The following is a 21,629-nucleotide window of genomic DNA, read 5'->3' as shown; positions in this document are numbered from 1 at the left end:
AATATGTTTAATGTAGACGCTTATGATAATATAAAAATTAATAGATATAAATATATATATATTTATATATATTTATATATATATGTATTTATACATATATAATGGACGGTATTAATATTTCAGTTATTGGACGGAATTTGCATTAAAACTTATCACTATGCAATTAAATTATATAAGTACACTGTCTTAAATGCGTAGAATATAAAAAGATATTTAAAATAGAGAAGCTTCATAATTTAAATTGAAAAAGATAACAAAATACTACACAAGAATAAGACGCCAGACTTACAAATGAGATCAGAAATTATTCATTTTTAAAACTACGAAAATTGTTATTAATTAACGTGTCCCTAATAATATTTTTCAAAATAAAATAACCATATAATTACTAGGTGATAAGTAACATTGAAAATTTGACTAATCACAACATTATCACACGTTTCTAAATCATAAATTCTAAATAGTCAGATAACTACGGATTGATCTTATCGATTCAATAAAACAACCAGATACGTAACACATTACCTAAATCGTAACACGGATTAATACTTTTAAGCAGTGCACATTCTAAGTGGTGCATACTACTATAAAAATGAAACATGCTCTTTCAATGGCAAGCTTAAAGCTCACCGGCATGTCTGTTATAGCTCAAGCATAACATATTTGTCTGATAATGCATGTCCAATACATACTCACACACATCAATTACATATATGTAACCGTGCTGTGGCACAAAGGGCAAGCATTAATATTAACTACATCTCGTTCTGTAGCCACATGGTGTCTGCAAACGGTGCAGATCCACGCATTGCTCAGGTCCATCAACGGTTTGCCAGAGATAATACAAGGAGGGAACCTGGTCATACAGTTAGGACAGGCGACACACCAGTCGGGTACCAAACTCTCGCAATTTGTACATTCTGCCTTAGAATTACGAACATCTTGAGGACTGTGCTTGGTGAAGATGTCCACAGCCAAATCCTCATATTCTTCTCTGACCGCCTCTGAAATAATCTCTAGAGATTCTAATTTAATAAACGCTTTGGAACAGACTGCAAAAGCGTGATTGACTGCGCTTGATAGAGCAAGCAAGCAGTAAATATCTTCCGGTTGCAAGATATCTTCGTACTCTCTCAATCTCAGAGCTGTTTTCATGGCTGCATCAAAATTCCCTGAATATATCTGCCTATTGGCTAATAAGAGAAAATGATAAGCCTCTGCCCCTTTCCAGGCATTCTCTATCACCCGAGTGTCTTCGTTGTTTTCTGTTAAACCCATCACAACGTTGCTACGGCCACCCTTAGCAGCTGGTGCGGCATTGATATGATCTTCGACCAATAGAGCAGCTAGAACATAAATCTTCTTCACGCGTAGAGGGTTCGTCCTCGTCTTTGCTTGTTCTTCTGCTAATTGAAACAGCAACTTTGCTGCTTCCAAATTATGATTTGCCTTCTTGTATAATTCTACAGCCTGTAGTCTCTTTCCATTAGACAGAAGATGATTGGCATACTTGTTCAATAATTCGCCTATTTGGGCCATTTTATAGGTCTTTGCTAATTCGACTGCTTGGTCCCAGTGATTCAAACGAACGCACGTATCTACGGCCAGTTTCACATCTCCGTATTTTATATATGCTGCTACTGCTTGGGAACACATACCCACGGAACCTAGCATTCTTGCTACCATCTTCAAAAGGGGACTTTTATCTGGTAACTGTTGCACTGTCCCTGCTAATTGAACAAAGTCTTCTAATTTATAATAGCATTCTATAAGTTTCTCCAGATTCCTGCTCTTTCCATAATATTCTTTTGCACCTTCCCAATTCTGTCTTTCAGCATAATATTCGCCAATTTTATTGTAAGCGTACTCCATTTGTTTATCAGACCCGCCAATACCCATTTTCATTAGCTGTACCACTCGAAAATAATCTCCTAATTTTTGACGTAACGAAATAGCAAGATCCCTTCTGTCCATATTTAAATATAATTTTTCAGCTTCGTCATAGTTGCCAAGAAACGCAGCCACCTCGGCTTTCTTCAGATGATCGTTGTGCACGTTCTGTAAACGTTTGATAAATTGTATACCTAAGTAATCTGTGCAACGAACCATTGCATTTTCTGCAGTCTCCAACTCTAGCTTCTGTAATGCTGATTCTGCTAATAAGCGCCATAATCGTGGATGTGGATTGTCCTGGATGAAATTATTTGCTTCTTTCAATCCTACTTTCATCAATAATTCCCTGGTATCCCTCAGTGATTTCACTTCTAGATCCACTATTAAATCATTTCTTGTATCTTCTGGTTTCTGCATTAGATCGTCCAATAAAACGCAACGTATTTCTAAATCTTGAAATGAACAGATGTATCCAGAACAGGATATCGGTTCTTCGGGATCGAATTCTCTTAAAACGTACATTCTGGTTTTTTCTATAATTGCTAATAGAGCGGGATTGTCTTGTGCCCAGCACATGGCCCACACATCCTTTCTTTCGAACTTATTTATTTCGCCCTCTGATTCTCCATCCTTCAAAGTATTTTTCTTGAAATCAGTCTCTAAATCTAACATAGTTAGAACGCCACTCGTGTCCATAATAGACGCCCGAGATGAATCACAGTTGATTGCAATCTTATAAAGCTTACAAGATGTATTATATCTATTTGTAAGAGTTATCTGAGATAGAGAATATCTTTGAATCATTCCCGACTCTCTGCCTATCAATAAAATCTTATCAGTTGCGCACAAACAACAAATCGGGTCCATAGTAGCTTTAGTATTAATAGGTGCCTCAAAGGATCTGTCTTTGTCTAAATCTTGAATAACTTCCGTCACCCCGGTCGGAGTTTCGTCAATATGGTAAATTTTATCTCTTCTAATTCGTCCTACATGCAACATGGAATTACGAGGAGTGCGATAACTCCAAACCAAGAAATTGTTCTTGGATGCTGCAACAATTACACTATTTGTCATGGTCACCCATAGTGGCTCTAAGTCTATAAACTTAGTATCTATTGGAGTAGCAATTGTATTGCATACTAAGAGTGCAAATTGCTCTGATCCTTGAGCAAGGTCATTTTTTATTGCCAAAACACAATGATCTCCGTGTGAAGCTATGGAGATCAATGCTCTTACATTTTTAGTACAATATGTATTATTCGTTGTATTCCAAAATATAATGCAAATGCCATCTTTGGTAATCTTCTCATTTGTATACACAACTGTATTACTGAAGTAAGTCCATTTATAATCCAAACGAATATTTGCAAAATAGATATGAGAATCAACAGATAGAGCTACTCTGAGTGATCCTCCTTCCCATGCACAACAGGTGACTTCTCTACCAGGTATTTTTAGAGTCCTCATATGTTTACCAAAAGGAGTATAAAATTGAATGACATTGGTGTCCTTTGTTTCTCCATTGCCCAATAATGGTAACATCCCAGTTACAGCTAATATAGACCCATAACTATTCCAACAACACCATGCTACTGTCATACCAGTTTCTATTACAATTGGATTATCGTCATTAGTGTCTTTCATGAGCTGTATTTTACCATTCCTGTAGCAAACAGCTAAAGTTGGACAATCTATGCCAATATAACCATTCCTTCCATCATACCATTGCAATGAAACTATCGTTTGAACTTGACCACCATTAAGTGGTATCATATTTAACTTTGTTAAAAATACGCCTTGATTATCAAAGAGATGAACTTCCCCATTTTTTATGCCAAACAATAATAGTTTCCCATCTGGAGACCATTGTACAGCAGCAAGGGCTGTATTTTTTAATTCCTTGCCCCAGATTCTATTTCCATCAACTGAACCTACAATAACTGATCCATCTTCATAAACTATGCAAATTTTTAAACCATCTAAACTCCATGCCATCCCTTTAACTATCGATTTATTGCAGTTATTTATCATTTCATCGTACCAAGAGCCCTTGTACAACATCCAAACTATAATTACACCATTCTGATCACTTGAAGTTAGTTTCTGGTGTTGTTCGTTCCATGTAACTACTTGTACATGACCATTGTGACCTTCTAAAGTTTGATTCATACTTAAATTACTTGCAGCAGTTAAGTTTCTAGACCTCCCACCACTGGTAGAGCCACTTACATTGGAGTCTACTCTAAGTACTTTCAAAAGACCATCCTCTCCGCCAACAGCTATATAACCTTCCCTTTGGTTCCATGCTATACAATTCAGACGAAAATTGTTTGGTATTGCTATTTTTTTACTCAAGTATACAAACATTTTGTAAATATTTAATAAACATCAATTATTTCGTATTCTTTACTGAATCAGCTTCTGAAAGAAATGATGGCAGCATATGAAAACTGATGCTATAATGACTCAGTCGATTTTAAATTGTTATGATTGGAATTATTGTTCACTTACATTATTATGCAATGTTGATAGCATTCGTAATTAAAAAACGGAGCAAAGGTAAACAAAGTTTATTGCCTGTTAAAAATATTTACAATGTATATTACAATATTTTCTGTTATAAAACATTTTTAGCATGTTACTTAAATATTACCTTTATTTAACTATATGCATTTTTTATAGCTTTCGTGATTCGATTGAACACCAGTTTGAAGGAAAGGTTACTGTAAAGTATAAAACAACTAAAATTTGATAACAGATATACATTGAATTGGACTTTATTAAATGTTCCCATTCACATTAATGCAAGGAAGTGCAGTAAAATATACTACACTTCCGGTATTTCAAATTTGTCTTTTTAGGAAATATCTATTGAAATCTAATATAGACATATTTAGATAATTTACTATTTACAAAAGATAGTTTGTATAAAAATATACTTCTTAAGCTACTACAAATTAAAGAAAGTGATGAAATATGTTTTAAAGTAAATGAATGCTTTCTGTAATTTGTAATTCTTTTCAATTCTATGCACACATAGTATTATATGTATAAAAATATTAAAATACCGGTTTAAAAATAGTAAGATTATGCGGCAGTTTCTTTACTATACCCTTCCCTCGCCATAAACGAACCCAACAGTCACACACTTCTGGATACATACTCACGATTAATGTACAAATCTCAGGTTTTTCAATAAATACTTCGGAATCAGGAAATTCAGTAATATTCTCACATCCACTAACATCGATATGTCTTAGTGTTGGTGTGTATTTCAATAATAAATTTAGCGATTGTGCTCCCACTTTTCTGTTTCCTTTAAGTACCAATTTCGAAAGATTCGATACACGTGACAATATATTTCTAATGTCAATATCCGATAATTCGCATGAAGCAAGCTCTAAACATTCTAAATTAACAAATGAAAAATCTGTTTTATTAAAAATATTTTTAACCAAATTAAAATCCCTAGAACAAATAGTATTCGATAAATTCAAATTAAGTAATTGTCTTTGTAAAGTGCCACAGACTTCATCTTCACTGAAACAGTTCCAAGAAATATCTAAATTTACTAGACTATTGTTATTTAAAAGAAAACGAAAATTACATAATTGACAATATCGCAAATTCAATGTCCGAAGCTGTGTTAAAGGGGTGAAAAGTTTGAATAAGATTTCTTGACTTGATGATCCAAGAGGATTATAGCTGAGATCAAGAAACTTAAGTTGTGGAGGTAGTTTCTCTAATTTACTTAGACACTTAAAATCTATATCACATCCTTGAAGGCACAATTCTTGCAAAGCTGACAATCTTAAAATACAATCATTTAAAGATTTTCCAAGTTCATATAAGTTACCACCGGATAAATCTAATATTTGAACATTCTTTTGATATTCTAGAGTTTTCAATAAAGATATAAATTCTTCTTTTCTTATATCTTCTTGTTTTAATCGCAAAGTAAACGTGTTCTCACATGATTTCAAACACTTTAATATGCATTCTCGTATATCTAAAAATATTAAAAATAATGATTATTTTGAAAATTATGAAATAAGTATACTTACTCATAAAATATCTACCTATATTGTAATTTTTACAAATCGCCCCATATCGCTCGACAATAGAAGGAGTTTCTAGCTCAATTATTTCGCATGCCAAATTTTTAACAATATCCCCTTCATTTAATATCGTGAACACGTTATTGCAATTGATCGCAATACCATCCATAGTTTTTAGATCTAGTTTTACTTTACATCCAGTATCGTTGTAGAATTTAGTTTCAATATCAGCTACAATTTCTTTTACTAGTGGTTTCATTGTATTCGAAAATTCTATTTGGGTTTTAAACATTTTTCCATCTACAAGGATGTTTAAAATAACTGATCTCATAGTATTGATTTCTGTTGATTCACATCCTGTGTTAAATGGAATTACAGGTGAAGAACTTCGAGAAGTAGAATCTTTAGTAAATCCAATTGATAACAACGACATTTGCTGTTTTTTTTTCTGAATCTTACGTTCACTAGAAATCCGTCTTATTTCAATACTGCAACTATCATTACTATCCTCCTCTATTACATCACATTCATTATCTTCAATTACTTGATCTTCATCATTCATTTTTTGCCGTTTTAAATTTTTCTCAACATCAACATTTCCATTACTTGATTTCCTCTTTGTCATCGAGGAGGAATGTTCATCAGAGCACCTTCTATTATTTATACTTTCATTGATATCATCTTCCAACCAATCATCCAAAAGAACCTCTTCACTATTCAAAAGTGGATTTACATTTCGTTTCATAGAGGACAAAGAAGCTCCAATTGGATCATTCCTATGTTTTAAGCTAGCTATAGTTCTTTTATAATCTTCACCTGCAGAGATCTTTTCTATAACAACATTTTCATCTATGCTGTGAGTTTTTGAATTGCATGATGATGTATGAGATCGTTTCGAAATTCTCTTATTACTCGCTGGTATCATAGCAGACAATAATTTGTGCATTTCATCATACTCCATTTGATCTTCAGAAGATAAAACATCAACACGATCCCTCCATTGTTCTAGACAATCTAGTGCAGTATCATCATCGTTCGTTTTAAGTTCTACATTTGCTCCGTGTTCGATTAAAAATCTCATCATGGTAAAATTGCCGCAGGAAGCCGCATCATGAAGAGGAGTAACTCCTTGGCACATCAAACTTCCAGGATCATTTACATCTGCACCATATTTTAATAATAACTTTGCAATTTCGACATGACCATGATTAGCTGCTTCATGAAGAGGAGTCCAGCCAAAATGGTCTCTAACATTCGTTAAATGACCAGATTCTAATAATTTTTCTACAGTTTCAACATTCCCATGTATACAAGCTACATGAAGTTGTGTTTCTCCTTTTTCGTTCCTTTTTATAGCAACCGACGTCTTTCTCGTTCGTTTTCTATTTTTAATATTTTCTCTAACTTTTAATTCTGCTTCAACATCCGACAAATCTTCCAAGCAAATGTTTGCGCCAATATTGTCTTCTTCTGATTCGCTTTCACTATCTGTATCATTACATAATTTTTCTAACGTATCTAACTTTTCTGAAAGTGCTCCTATCTCTTCTGTTCTATTGGTATTTGTTAGATAATTCAAGTATTCTCTTAAAACACTTGTTTCTAAAGAAATATCATTGCAAGCTTTTGCATTTTTCAAGGCTAGACTATAAATATCTTCAATCTCTTTGTTGTTTGCTTTAATAGTTATCAATAAATCTATTAAGAACAAAGCAGATCTACATATTTCACGTGGATTTGTGCATAGTTCTAGTTCTCTACGAGCAAAGTCCAATGCTTCGTTATATCGTTCGACATCTTTCAATGTTTGGGCTAAACTTAATAAAGCTGCTCCTGTGCGATCGCTTTCTATTTCTTCCGCACACATGAGCATCTTTCTGTAATATTCTATGGCTTCCTCAAAACAGTGTGCAGCCACCGCCGCATCTCCTAATGTCTCATAATATTTCAACTTAATGCTGGTATCTTTTTCTGTAGTTAAAGCTTCTTCAGTTGTTTGTAATGTTGCAACTATAAACAAAGTATTTTTTCAAACAAATATTTCAAATAAAACCATAAAAATAATTATATTCTCTTAAATCATACCTATCCTGAGACATTTTTCTACTTGATGCTTCAGATTTTGTGGTATGTTTTCCGTAACGTAAAGAAGCACTAATATTTTTCGTGATTCGGTCCATTTTCCTATTTTTAAAAGTAATTCTGCTTGAAGAAATCGTGCTTCTGCTTTTAAAGATGAATTATCAACTTCAACGGCAGTTTCGTAATGTGTTAAAGCCAGATCATAATCGCGATTTCGCTCGTAAATTCCTCCGAGAGCAATTTGCGTTCTATAGAAATCTTCCCGTAAATTATGTGTCTTACATAAACCTGCAGCTTTTTCCAGTAAATCAACAGCCTCTTGATGTTTTTTTTCAGCTTCTAGTACTAATCCCAAATTCAATAACAATCGTGCCCTCATTGTCATTAATTCTTTTAGGTCAATGTTAGTATCACCCAATCTAAATAAAATACAAATATACTTTTTATAATATACTGCTTAGGAAATTAATATCATATATATATTTTATATATATTATATTATATTATGTATTTTATATATATTATATAATATAAATTTATTAACGTTAAATAAGATATAATACTCATTGCAAAGACGTATACTCTTCGTGTACGCTTGTCTTGCACTTATAAGAGCATCAGGTTTTCTTTCGGATTCTTCAGGCTGACTTTCAGCCCAACAAAAATATGTTCTACCTAATGTTGCATAAGCTCGTTGTTCTTCTAATAAATTTTGTATCTCCTTGGCCCCTTCTACCTAACACAAAAATGTTTCTATTATAGTGCTATATAAATTAAAAATATTAACACAATGAATATTTTAAATACAAACCCAAGTAAAGATTTTGATGGCTCAATGCTTCCTCGTAGTTGCCAAGACTTGCCTGTATTTCTCCAATCATTCTATGAGCAACTGCTATATTTAATTTATCTCCTAAGATATTGCAAATTTCCAGTTGTTCTGTATATTCCTGCAAAGCATCTTCATACTTGTCACTTTCAAAGTATACGTCACCAAGCTCTTTAACAATTTCAGCCAATTGCTGAAGGTTGCCATCACGCTTGACCCGTTTCTTCTTTTTAATTAATCCTATTATCAAATCAACATTTCTGTATATATAGCATACTATGTTACTTACTAGAGAAATCATATTTACTAACTCTCATCATACAATGAAACTTAGTCTTCATACATTTTATTTATACATATTAATTTCGGTAACATCACATTCATATTTATAATCTTCTTATAAATATTAAAATAGAAAAGAGCAAGTAAAATACTACTCACTTCCGATATCCATTATTTACAAATATCAATTATCACAGTAATAAGTGATTCATATTCAACTTCGTGGATTCCAATTCGGACCTCATCCGATCGGGACTATGCCGTCACACAAACACAAAGAGGAACATCAAACCGAAAGCATAGTCACGCACGAAAAGCATCAAACACTGCAGCAGACGCCTCATAACGGTAAAGAATAGAGCATGAAGTGCCTTTGATGGAGAAACGTGACAAAATTATCAAGTTACTAGACATCGAAATTACCATCGATCGCTGAAAAAATAAGGTACTGTCGCACCTAAAAATTTTCATCCAAAATATTTGATAAAATTAGCTATGATATTTACAAATTTCTAAAGTATTTCTAAAGCTAGCAGCAGCTGTATAATTGAAATAACGTGAAACGAAACCGTGAGAAAACAATAACAGATTAAATTCCAGCGGCATTGAGCACAATTGAAATCGCTTTAACTCTAATTACGTTAAAAAGGCGGCAATGAGCGAATCTCGTAGCGTATCGTAGCGTAGTTTTATTTCAGTGAAAATTTTCGTACGCGTGCTACGACGTTCGCTTTCGTAATTCTTCGCCTAATTCAAGACGCGCGTGAACTTCAATGACTTCATAATCTACGGAGCATAAGTACGACCTGGTACGAGGTAGTACGAGCATTTAGCAGTGGGTAACCTGTGGCGCTTGAAAGTTCACTGTTATACTCTTGTCTATGTGACTTCAGTCGGGCCGTGTTGCGGGTCGCGTAAGGGTGATGGGTGCCGTTTCTTTTTACACGTTGACACCAAGTTGACATATTGCGGAAAAAAATCTTTATACCGTTCCGCTTTTTTCTCTCTGATATCATTTGATGATTTTCGCCAGACCCACTAATGGCAGGAGAGTTGCGTAAAGAAAGGTTCACGGGTAAGTTATAGAATGCTGCCAAGCATTAGAATCACACCGTCTTTGGATCGATACGCGCGGATCCGTTTTTCGTTGATGAATTTTCCTCTCATCTTTGGATGCTGTTCAATCTAATCTTTGTTACGACATGTTGAAATAATATTTCAATACTCTATTGCGTATTACAACGAAAGAGCTTGTTTATATAAATAAAAAAAGGACATTTGCCTAACGGAATTATTCTCTCGTCATCCTTTTAATTGCCGAGATACATAAATTGCCATTAATTAAGGTATCCGTTATGAAAGGTCCGCAACAGAATTGTCTTATATGTTTTATGCGATTAGAATCATAATTATAAAATATATTAATCGAAATTCATTGTTTTTTTTATTTCAATCTTTTTATTAATTTGATAAGATATGGAATATTTAATGTACTTTGTTTATTTTTCCCTTTTCTTCATACATATAAATAAATAAATAAATATATATATATATAAATTTATTATTGTATTGGAATAAATATTTAAAAACTAATATTGTCTTAATTTAGTTTATATGGACAGAATCATTTGCAGCATTTCTTTTTATAGATCTAGAAATCAACATATATACATACAGAGTTGTGTAACACACAGAGTGGTATATTTATTTTGGTCATTTCTCATCACTTACAAGAATATTTTAGGAGATTATACTTTTAAAGAATGTTGCCATTAAGGAAATTTATTTTTAAACCAAGCAACATCTGTTTTCACAATCTAATCTGTTTAGTTCCAGTTCAACCAAGATCACTCCTGTATTTACGTATACCAGAAAGCTCCACAATGTTCAATTGCGATATTGAAATTCACCAACGATGGAACAAAGAAAACTTGCAAAATCCTGTGACACTCTGGCAAGGTTGAACAAGAATGAACATAAATTGTTTGAAAATCAAAATCATTGTATCAAGCCATTACCTATTACATTTAATGAAGAAGATGCCGAAATAATAAACAACAAAGATTCCATTAATGATTCAACAAAACTCAACCATTGTAATAACTCCTCAAAACCATTATTATGTATAAAGGACTCTCAAGTAATTTCTTGTAATTCAATATATATTACAATTAATTATTTATATTGCTGTAATGATATTGCTCATGTGTTATTTTCAGAACTCTCAGGAAAGAGAACCACCCTCACCAACCACTTTACAATGGGGTAGAGCTATAGCAGAAGTAAAGGAACATGCTGTAGCAAAATTACAAGATGAACTTAAGAGAGCACATGAGGAATTAAAATTGAAAGATGAAGAAGTCACAAGACTTTCAAGAATTAAACAAGATGTTGAAGCTGAATTGGAAGAACTCACTGCCAGCCTCTTTCAAGTAAATCTCATGAACTATATTGTTAATATGTAACATAAAGGCATAAAAAATTGAGCAAATTTTTATGTATACATAGGAGGCACATAACATGGTACGAGAAGCAAATGTACGTCAAGCTACAGCAGAGCGCCTACTGGAGGAAAGTCGTATGAAAGCTGAAGTTTTGGCTGCAGAAGTAGCAGCTCTAAAAACGTTAGTGTTAACTTCGACGCCGGCTAAACCAAACTTCCATCTACATCCGCAGATCGATACGAAAAGTCGTCCAAACAGTGAAGATACTCAGCAAGGTCTTTTTGCAAGGAAACATCGAAGGTAAAATTGCATTTACTATCATTACAATTAAAATCCTTCTAGTCATATCTTTTGTTAGTTATCAGGAATATCGATAAATGTAGGTTGGTATTTAAATTATATCCAAAATATTTTTGCACCTAGATCACCGTCGCATTTCAATTTAAAATACGGTCGAGAGAGTTCTCCACCGGATTCCCCACTGAAAGAACAAAGATCATCTCTACCTTCGGATCGAGAGACACTAGAAAGAGATTGGAAAAAAGATTCAGAAAAGGAGAAAGACAAAGAATGCAAAGACTTTGGCCTCGAAGTTGACCCTAGAGTACATACAGAGTTTCTTAAATGGAAATCTAATCCATGTGTAGACAAAGGTGATCCTTTTGTTGGTAGAATCTTTACAGAAGACATCGATCTTTGCCTTGATTTCCCTAACAAAGAATTGGGTACAAAAGTTAAACAAGCCGTTCTCGATGGCATCATCTTTATCGAAGCGATCAGCGACAAAACTAAATTCACTTTTCCAAAGTAAATCTTGTGTTTTAATACCATAGCGATATATAAGAAATTTTCTGATTATACTAAATTAACATATCTTTTCTTTTTTGTCTTTTTTTTTTTTTTTTTTTTTTTGTTTCTTTAGAAAATGTGTATTGCTTGAAGCACCGCGCCAATGTTATTATCGTATGAGATTCGGAGATCAAGAAAATCAGTGGTACAGCATATCACAAATTTGTCGCAATCGAGTAAGTTTTTAAATTTTGTAAATAATTTATTATGAATCTTTACATATTTGAATATAAAATTAAATATATTTTTGTAGATTATAGCGGTCTGCGATTTTTTGAATTATTTACGTTATATTGAACGTGGCCTTGTTAAAAGCTCAGGTAAATATTCATTATACTGATTTACCTTTCTGGTAGTGTAGAAATTTAATTATTGTTACAGTTCACGATGTTTATTGGGAAATTACTCGATTACGGAAGGAAATGGCATTTGCTCGTTTGGGCCTCGCACTATCGTCTTAACGCTCTCCATGAAGGACTTTTTCTAGTCTTAAATATAACAAATTAGGCCATGGATCTGTTATTATTCGTTTACAAGTATCAACTGTAGATTGTTAAAAATTTTAATCGTTCCAACTAGCCTCGATCTTTTTTATCTACTGATCGAGATTTTGTAGAGTAAGTGTTAAAGTTTTAATATATGAAAGCTCTCAGATTCCTCTACTCATAGCGTGAAACGCTTCGAATTGTTTAATAAGATAGAAGGAGGGATTTATACAAATCAATTTATGAACCATTTCGATTGAGATTATAATTTCTACAATATCGAATCTTATTTCATTCACAAACATAATATCGAAGACTTTCCTTTAATGATCTGAAAAGTTCATTTTATATTATTTTATTATTATAGCGAGCATAAATACGTTTTAATCAGTTTTAAAGTGCAATCAAGTATTTCTAAGATATTGGGAACATGGTGCCTTTTGACTTTCCGCTTATTAATAACGCGTGACTAGCTTTTAGTTTAAGCTTTATAGTTATAGCGATTTAATCGCAGCACGTAAAATGAGATGACTTCGTTATTTCTATAATTTATTAGCAACTATTGTTTTTATTCTCCTCAAATCGTATAATGGCAGCAGGTAAATGCAGGCCTTTGTCTTTGTTCATTTAAGAAAAAAGTGTAAATGTTGTAGTCTAAAAAAGACTGTAGGTATAAATGTCTTCTAAAATCCTCTTTTACATTATCTTTGTTTGTATATTCTATGTATATAAGTACACATACCTTTGGACATAACAAATGAAATCCTAGAGTTACTTAAAACAACTTATATTTTAGCGTATATTCATAATTTAATGGTAAACGTGTCATAGAACATTGAAGCAATGAAATTATTTCAGTGTTTTTCTTTAATGCATATATATGTCAAATTTTGGTGGAAGTTTTAAAAAATGCCATATATAATTTACCAAAAATCAAAAACAAAAGCATATAATTATTATCGTGCTTAATAATGAGTTGCATGACATAAAATAATTAAAATTCGTATTTTTAACCCTAATCTAAGAACGGGTGATATCATATTGAATACAATGATAATTATCATCTTTATATATACAGTAACTTATAGATCTTTGCATATTACAAAATTTCGTGAAAAACTTTGTCCAAAGGTACGTAGTTTATCCTCAAAGAAAAAGTTGTATTATATTCATTTCAAAGAATATTCTCTTCTGTTGCAAATATTAACTAGTACCTGGTAATTAGCGCGCATATTTAAAAAATGTATATTGTTAAGGGTTATATGAAACATTATACATATATTATGTCATATAATTAACATATGACTAAAGTGATAAAAAATATTTGAAATTATGAATATTTGGTGTGTGCTATAGTTAGAGAATCATCTTTTACAATGTACCAAATTGTAGTACAGTTGAAGCAATTTTTTTGTTACTGTTTTCTAGTGCAACACTCTAATTTTTTCTTATGATTATACAGAATTAGATATCTAATATCTAATATACTATATACAATCAAACATTGTTATTGTTACATATGAAAATGTTTTAATTTTGGTTGATAAAAAAGTTTTATATATTTGATTTTACATTTTTATGAATTGTTTTATCTGACTGAGACAAAATTTCGCTTATCTAAGACTCAAAAAGTTTATTCTTCCAAAAAAAATGTGCATTAAATTCAATGTATAAAATTGTTTTTATATAAACATATATGTAAATTACTTATGTAAGTAATCGTTAAAGATACGTTCTTTGCGTATTAATGGTGCTTTATGATAATTATTGAAAAAGATATCCGCATAAAATACTTCCAAACACATCTCTTAAACTAATTTTAGGAACTTGGTTCATTAGCGAGTTTTATACAATAAATCAAAATGAATGTGTTCGAATACGAAAATATAACGCGGCATGTTTTAACTCGAGATAATTTGTTTTGAAAATAAGATTTTTTAATCAAAATAAATGTTAGCTTTTTCTTGCAAATAATCATTACTGTATGCATCAGTAGATGTTATACAAAGCGATATATCCTACAAAGATTTATTTAAAAAATTTGTATTATTTTGTTGTAATACAATTCAAAAAGTAAAAAAATGTGTTCGAAAATGTTTAATAACGCTCTCGTTGTGAAAGGTTGAGGTATAAATGAATTAAATATGTTAAATATTAATGGTCGAAATAATAGGAAATGAAATGGTAATGAGATTTATATGTTAAATAGTCAATTAGAAATATTCCTAATAGTACTTGTTCAAATTCTTCAGAGTTGCCAAAGATTGCTTCTGAATGATTTTTATTGAAATATACATACTGAGTTTTATTTAGACGTGATTTCTAGATACAGTTAGATTCGGAAAGACAAAAGCGATTTTTGCATAATTATACAAAGAAAATGTAATAGTGATTGTCAAGGAACTAAATTGTAATAGTATCATAGTTATATTTAAAAATAAATTTTCATGTTCATTAGGATAGTACTAAGTATATGATCTTTAGTTATTAATAAGCTTTATGTATTGCAACTGTAATTATTTTTCGACCTAATTATCTATTGAATAAAATTATTTGTTTTAATATTATACTTGTATTCGAATCAATTTTATCGTAAAATTATATTACGTATAAGCTCAAATAACGATATACATACGAAATCATTTCCGGTTGAAATTTCAAATTCCTTAGACTGAAATCAATTTACATAAACATTAGTTAAGAGTTTCGTTTAATTTGAAAACAATATTGTAATTTTAAGCATTTTTTAATACTACCAATTGCTATTGAACTCATTTAAAATTAAAAATAGCAATCATGATACACATCTATTGAATCATCGCAAATGTTTCCTCCTTTTATTACAAAATTATAGTTTTTTATTTTATAATTACAATCATTTCTTTTATAATCCAGAAAAATAAAATGTAGAAGGTATTATGATACTGTTATTCTTATATTTTGTATAAAATTAGATATATTCTTATCGATTTCAATTGTAATGTCTGTCGTAAGATTTGAAATAACAAATTATTCTAGTACCAATATGTAGCTATAACTACATACATATAAGTGTATATACATATACGTTTGCAATTGGCCAGCAGATGGTGTTGAAAATCAAGTTCCCTCTCTTTTACTTTGATACTGATGTACGATGTACGATGTACAATGTACAATATATCCCTCTACAAATCTCTACTATAAATGTTTGTTGAAGTCTCACTTGTCTCATGATCACACGTCTTGTTACCTAGTTGTGTAATTCTATTACTGGAGAAAAGCGCGTTCGGTACAAAATGTTGAAAATTGCAGTGGTGATAGCGTTATGTGCCACTGGAATAGCTATCTTTTTATCGTAAGTTCATTGATGTTATAAGATGTTATAAGATGTTAATAGTTAATTGTGAAAACTACATTATTAATAACATCAATACTCCACAAAAACAACTGTACATAACGGTTCTTGCTAATGTTTGATCTTTTTCTGTACGTTTCATGTTATAGATTTTTCTGACGCTACGCTGTTTCATATATTTTCATAAATTTTCATAATATTTTGAATATCATTTTACAAATTTTAGTGTTGCTCTCTTAGATATCGTATTCATTAAATTTATAATTACTTTGTGTCGGCTTCCCATTGTCTAACTGACCTATAAACAAACTAGCTTTAAAACAAGAAAATCTTATTTGTGTATAATTTTGCACATAATTGTATAATTCTATCATATTTTAAACTTAGAAGAAGACCTTAATATTCATCAGTACTTTTAACAAAGGAATACTTAAATATTTACGAGTATTTTAGAAAACAAACTTAAAATATTTTAAAAGTTTACAAAATGTTGAAAATTAAAAACCGGCACGTATGATTTATATGTTTTATGAGGAAACAGGATTTTTTTAATTTAATCAAATTTCCGTTACAAACGTTTTATGTCACGTGTAATGTAATACGTATTCATTCGTAAAATTAATTTCCATATTCATTTATTAATGTACTACAAATCAACATATCAATGTCTCTGAATTCTTAGATACCATGAAACAAAAACAAATTCAACTAATTGTTACGATTATTCGGCTACAATTTACTCCTTACAACGTACTACTATGTGCTAGTTACAATGATAAAAATAGGTTATTAAATACACATGCATAGCAATACCTAGTAACAAGTATTTAATCTATAATTTTAACGCAATTTTTTGTATAATTAGATTTTGCATTTGAAGATAAATAATACACAAATATATAAAACTAAAAAAAGTATTTCTATCAATTGACTAAACTATATTGACATCGGTAACATTTACTCTTGAATTATATGATCATGTTGAATTTAGGAAGAATTACTAAATGATGAACGAAGGTCATATTTATTTTACATATATTCCCTTCTATATGTTCAAGTACTTATATATTATAGCATACAGTCTTTACAATACAAAAATAACTTCGGTTAAGTATATCTAATCGCGTAAGATATTTCCACAATAGATCCATTCGAATAAGAAGAACGATGACATTGACAAAATGGAATTATATAAGTATTTTTCTTTCGTTATTTCGTATACTTAATATTTCGAAGCATAAATGTAATATTTACAAAATTGCAAATCTAATGTAGCCGTTTAATCTTAAATTAAAGTATAAAATGCTTGATTTTACCCATCATTCAAATCATTTATAATTCGATGTAAGGTTAAAATAAGAAAAGAAAATCCATTTGATTAAAAGAGATTGACGTAATAAATCTATCATTTAATATATGACTGTTTTATTAATAAATTTCGCTATATCATGCGATGACTAGCAAAAAATTGTAATGATCATTCATTAGAAACTAATATACTATTATAATGTCGACTTTTGTACTTTATCACTATCTTCCTTTAAACTATCACCTATATACGACATGTAGTTTACATTAGAGCATAAAATAAAACAGCAAATAATATTACTACGAGTTACTGTTACTACTTAGAACAATTTAAGAGCAGAATGTCCAGCTCTGGTGTTATCTAATCATCATAGCAGTTACTATTACATAACTTTCAAATAACGCAAAATCAAGATCAGTTTCTGCGTTCCTAAAAATGAGCATACTAATAAAATGCTAGTAGGAATGTTCTTATTGTTGCATTTCTATCCATCTTGAATATTATTCACAAAATACTTACGCTACTATCTATGTAAATTGATTTTCTAACAAAACACCATTATCAAAATATTACTGTACAAAAAATATTTACCCTTATCAGAAAATATCAAAATATCATTGTTCTGAATTAAATCATGAAATTACACTGTAAAATAATTTCATATTGTACATTTTTTACCGATAGAATACTTTATAAAGCAGACCCGCGAGACATGCCTCGTACTGTCTGTACATAGCTTAAGAACGAAGATTAATTACTCATCATTTATAAGATATCGGTATTATATTTTTAAAATAAATCTTATCGTTCATCTAGATTATATTTGATAAAACACTCTTACTTGCAAGTTGAGAAAACATGATTTCAATTTACGGAGGTCATGAGTGTAAACTTTCAAAAATACAATCAACTAACTACATTTCAACATAAGATTTTAATATTTAAAGTATCGTAACCTTTTTTCACAATTATCTAACATAAAGATCTCTTATTTTACCTGTGACTAATTATTATTTATTACATAAATAAATTCAATAATTCGTTTAGTTCCACGGAAGAACATAAGGTTCCAACCTTACCTGAGACAAACTGGGGACCGAAGAAAAATGGAAAAGAGTCTACAGAAATACGACCTTTCAAGATCGATGTACCAGCAAAAGTAAATAAAGAATCAAATAAGATTTATCTTTTGCTTCTAATCTTCTGATTATATTTAAAAGAAAAATTCCTGAACTGTTTAAAGGTCTTGGATGATTTAAAATACCGCTTGACACATAGAAGAACGTACGTTCAACCATTGGAAGATGCTGCGTGGACTTACGGTATTTCGACTAAATACCTCAATACAGTACTTGATTATTGGAGAGATGAATATAACTGGACTGAAAGACAGGCGTTGCTAAACAAATATCCTCAGTTTATCACAACCATCCAAGGTAATGGAACAATTCGCATACTTAATTAATAAAAAATCCTAAACAAAGTTAAAAGTAAAGAACTTAAAAATGTTAGGTTTGGATATACATTTCTATCATGTGAAACCAACAAATCTACCAAAGGATAAGAAGTTGAAAGTTCTGCCTCTGCTAATCCTACACGGATGGCCGGGATCAGTTGTGGAATTCCAAAAAATTATACCTATACTAACAAAACCTTGGCCTAATCAGAACTTCGTGTTCGAAGTTATTGCACCGTCACTTCCGGGATACGGTTTCTCAGAAGGAGCGGTACGACCGGGCATGGCTAGTAGTCAGGTAACGCTTCTCTTTTTTATTTACACAAATATATGATTGACGTACATATTATTTTCTACTGACTTATTTCTCAGATGGCTGTAGTATTCAAGAATCTGATGCATAGACTTGGCTTTGAAAAGTTTTATGTCCAAGGAGGTGATTGGGGATCTCTTATTTCCGCTAACATGGCTACTCTATTTCCCGAAAAGTTAGTAATAATAGTAATATAAATTTTTAAAAGAAATGAAACGTTATGCATTTGATTTTTAGAATAACTGGATTACACGCAAACATGTGTACCACCCTGATGTCAGCGTCCACTTTCATTTGGTCAGTTATTGGTAGCTATTTCCCATCTTTAGTAGGAGTAAGCGAACATTATTCGCTATATTTCCCCCTCAGTACAACTTTGTCTACGCTAATTGAAGAAAGTGGTTATTTTCACATACAGGCTACAAAGCCAGACACTATAGGTATCTTTTCTTTCTCTGTTGAAAGTTATTGATGATGTACATTGTTTAAATACACATATATGAATTATATATAAATTATAAGATTTAAAATTTATAAAACTGTTCCTCAGGTGCTGCATTAACTGCCTCACCTGATGCATTAGCGGCATATATTTTGGAAAAGTTCAGCACATGGACAAATAAAGCATATAAAGAACGAGATGACGGTGGTTTAACAGAAAAATATACGTTAGACGAGCTGTTGGACAATATAATGATATATTGGGTCAGTAACAGCATTACTACAAGTGCTAGACTTTATGCTGAAAACTTTAATTCAGCATATAGAGCTTTAAAAATTGATCAGTAAGTTTATCTCATGCTATAAATTTATGAATTTTTTGTGCCTATACCAAATGTTTAAAACTACATTTTATTTCAGATTGCCCATAAATGTACCTACAGCTTGTGCAGTATTCCCACGTGACCTATTAGTTCAGCCTAAAAGTTTGCTTAAATCAAGATATCCTAACATAATTCAATATAATGTTATGCCACGTGGTGGACACTTTGCAGCTTTTGAAGAACCTAGACTCCTAGCTGATGATATTTTCAGTTTTGTTAAAAAAACTGAGGAACTTAAGGCAAAATCTGTATAAATTGTAGTTCGATTTAATTCTTAATCATTTTTGCACAAGTAATGATATATTTTTTAAACTACTTTAATAAATTGTACATGTTTCATATTAAATATAAACGAGAATCTTGATTATTTACATTCAGTATCATTTACAGTTTAATACATTGTACTTTACAATACCAGTCATACAAAATGTTACAAGTTTCACCTGACTTAACCAACATTGATTTTGTACAAGTTTTGTGTAATATTATTTATAAGATAATTACCTTATCATGGATTACACGTTGCTAGCACCAGACTTCTCAACATTTTCTAATAAGCTTTGTAAATTAGTCTCAAACAATTCACATCTAATTGGCATTTCCAGTGAATAAAAAGGATTTTTCAAAGCATAATCTGCATATAGTTCATATACTCTTTTCAACAGAATTTCTATTCCACTTTGTGTAGGTTCTGCTACCACAATGAATTTAATTCCAGTCAATGTTTGGTAGCAATGTAATCTAAATGTATCTGCTTCTAAAATTTCAATGCCAGAACAACGGGGTTCGGGACTTAATTGACTAGCAATTGCAAATAGAGGATAGAACATTGATGCTAAAAAAATTTTTTCATTGGTTGTCATCCTCGCTCGACTAAATCTAAGCGACATAGGAAAATTCTCTGGTTGTTCTACCAATTCAAACACATCTTTCCCATTCTCCAATTCGCGACCTATTACGGGACTACCATTTACTGCAGTTAAAACATGACCCACTGCAAGAAACGAATACATTAGTCAATCGTGAAATATAAAGAAATTTTTTTGGAAGTGAGGAAAATGTCCTTACCATTAATTCCATCTTTTTGCCCAAATGAGACGACAATCTTCTTATTTTCGTAATTTAACTTTATATCAAGAGGAAAATTAAATGTCCTTTCATTTTCAATTCGTGGAACATTGTGATCGTGATTAAATATTAGTCCACCCGACTTTGATACGATATAAACACCATAAATAACCATGATTATATTATTTCAAATTACAATATAATTAATTTCCACTTTTCAGTTACTAATTTTAAACTTCATCTATTTGTAGTTTTCAATTAACTGTTTATTTATGATACAACTGTCAAATATCAAGTACTTTTTAGGTTATGTTTTACTTAGATTTCATATGAAAACTAGTAGTCGTTCGTAAATAGCTTAGATTTCACATGAAAATTACTAGACAGTTCATAAATAGCT

The 21,629-nt window shown here is 31.1% G+C and overlaps 5 protein-coding genes across 7 annotated transcripts; 2 read left to right on the top strand and 3 right to left on the bottom strand.

Annotated features, from left to right (window-relative positions):
• Positions 1-86: 86 nt before the first annotated feature.
• Oseg4 (intraflagellar transport protein Oseg4) lies at positions 87-4,664 on the bottom strand. 2 transcript variants are annotated; one of them, XM_072004042.1, is made up of 3 exons: positions 4,547-4,664; positions 4,405-4,470; positions 87-4,314 (listed from the first exon to the last, which is right to left on the bottom strand). In XM_072004042.1, exon 3 carries the CDS (start codon positions 4,258-4,260, stop codon positions 706-708), a length of 3,555 nt encoding a protein of 1,184 aa, XP_071860143.1. In that variant the 5' UTR covers positions 4,261-4,314; positions 4,405-4,470; positions 4,547-4,664; the 3' UTR covers positions 87-705. The 2 variants fall into 2 exon arrangements, with proteins under 2 accessions (XP_071860143.1, XP_071860142.1); XM_072004041.1 differs by lacking the exon at positions 4,547-4,664 and having other exon boundaries at positions 4,405-4,544.
• A 137-nt stretch (positions 4,665-4,801) lies between these two features.
• LOC139987601 (tonsoku-like protein) lies at positions 4,802-9,442 on the bottom strand. Its single transcript, XM_072004040.1, has 6 exons — positions 9,304-9,442; positions 8,845-9,102; positions 8,597-8,765; positions 8,037-8,452; positions 5,973-7,961; positions 4,802-5,902 (listed from the first exon to the last, which is right to left on the bottom strand). The coding sequence occupies exons 1-6, from the start codon at positions 9,314-9,316 to the stop codon at positions 4,953-4,955; spliced, it is 3,795 nt and encodes a 1,264-aa protein (XP_071860141.1). The 5' UTR covers positions 9,317-9,442; the 3' UTR covers positions 4,802-4,952.
• A 6-nt stretch (positions 9,443-9,448) lies between these two features.
• On the top strand, positions 9,449-15,489 carry LOC139987606 (guanine nucleotide exchange factor for Rab-3A). 2 transcript variants are annotated; one of them, XM_072004047.1, is made up of 8 exons: positions 9,449-9,589; positions 10,975-11,284; positions 11,364-11,576; positions 11,653-11,888; positions 12,012-12,395; positions 12,511-12,613; positions 12,691-12,757; positions 12,819-15,489. In XM_072004047.1, exons 2-8 carry the CDS (start codon positions 11,060-11,062, stop codon positions 12,896-12,898), a joined length of 1,308 nt encoding a protein of 435 aa, XP_071860148.1. In that variant the 5' UTR covers positions 9,449-9,589; positions 10,975-11,059; the 3' UTR covers positions 12,899-15,489. The 2 variants fall into 2 exon arrangements, with proteins under 2 accessions (XP_071860148.1, XP_071860147.1); XM_072004046.1 differs by lacking the exon at positions 9,449-9,589 and adding an exon at positions 10,032-10,219.
• Positions 15,490-16,065: 576 nt separating this feature from the next.
• Positions 16,066-20,532, top strand: LOC139987605 (juvenile hormone epoxide hydrolase 1). The gene is made up of 8 exons (XM_072004044.1): positions 16,066-16,259; positions 18,616-18,727; positions 18,812-19,004; positions 19,081-19,322; positions 19,397-19,512; positions 19,575-19,777; positions 19,888-20,122; positions 20,199-20,532. Exons 1-8 carry the CDS (start codon positions 16,201-16,203, stop codon positions 20,413-20,415), a joined length of 1,377 nt encoding a protein of 458 aa, XP_071860145.1. The 5' UTR covers positions 16,066-16,200; the 3' UTR covers positions 20,416-20,532.
• Positions 19,026-21,404, bottom strand: Trs23 (trafficking protein particle complex subunit 4-like protein Trs23). Its single transcript, XM_072004048.1, has 2 exons — positions 21,230-21,404; positions 19,026-21,155 (listed from the first exon to the last, which is right to left on the bottom strand). Exons 1-2 carry the CDS (start codon positions 21,402-21,404, stop codon positions 20,677-20,679), a joined length of 654 nt encoding a protein of 217 aa, XP_071860149.1. The 3' UTR covers positions 19,026-20,676.
• Between the last annotated feature and the right edge of the window lie 225 nt (positions 21,405-21,629).

This window comes from Bombus fervidus, chromosome 5 (genome assembly GCF_041682495.2).
Source record: "Bombus fervidus isolate BK054 chromosome 5, iyBomFerv1, whole genome shotgun sequence".
NCBI classification, from domain to species: Eukaryota; Metazoa; Arthropoda; class Insecta; order Hymenoptera; family Apidae; genus Bombus; species Bombus fervidus.
The sequence above is the reverse complement of the archived record's forward strand: the minus strand, read 5'-3'. Positions and strand labels throughout refer to the sequence as shown.

Bases quoted from the DNA above. Each gene is read 5' to 3' on its own strand.
- Oseg4 (XM_072004042.1), bottom strand. From the start codon at position 4,260: ATGTTTGTATACTTGAGTAAAAAAATAGCAATACCAAACAATTTTCGT.
- LOC139987601 (XM_072004040.1), bottom strand. The intron at 8,453-8,596 runs GTATTATATCTT...TATTTTATTTAG, and splicing joins AGTATACGTCTTTGCAATGA to ATTGGGTGATACTAACATTG. The intron at 7,962-8,036 runs GTATGATTTAAG...CTTTGTTTATAG, and splicing joins AGAAAAATGTCTCAGGATAG to TTGCAACATTACAAACAACT.
- LOC139987606 (XM_072004047.1), top strand. From the start codon at position 11,060: ATGGAACAAAGAAAACTTGCAAAATCCTGTGACACTCTGGCAAGGTTG. The intron at 11,577-11,652 runs GTAAATCTCATG...ATGTATACATAG, and splicing joins TCACTGCCAGCCTCTTTCAA to GAGGCACATAACATGGTACG. The intron at 11,889-12,011 runs GTAAAATTGCAT...TTTTGCACCTAG, and splicing joins TTTGCAAGGAAACATCGAAG to ATCACCGTCGCATTTCAATT.
- LOC139987605 (XM_072004044.1), top strand. From the start codon at position 16,201: ATGTTGAAAATTGCAGTGGTGATAGCGTTATGTGCCACTGGAATAGCT. The intron at 18,728-18,811 runs GTAAATAAAGAA...AACTGTTTAAAG, and splicing joins AGATCGATGTACCAGCAAAA to GTCTTGGATGATTTAAAATA. The intron at 19,778-19,887 runs GTATCTTTTCTT...ACTGTTCCTCAG, and splicing joins TACAAAGCCAGACACTATAG to GTGCTGCATTAACTGCCTCA.
- Trs23 (XM_072004048.1), bottom strand. From the start codon at position 21,404: ATGGTTATTTATGGTGTTTATATCGTATCAAAGTCGGGTGGACTAATA. The intron at 21,156-21,229 runs GTAAGGACATTT...CGTTTCTTGCAG, and splicing joins GCAAAAAGATGGAATTAATG to TGGGTCATGTTTTAACTGCA.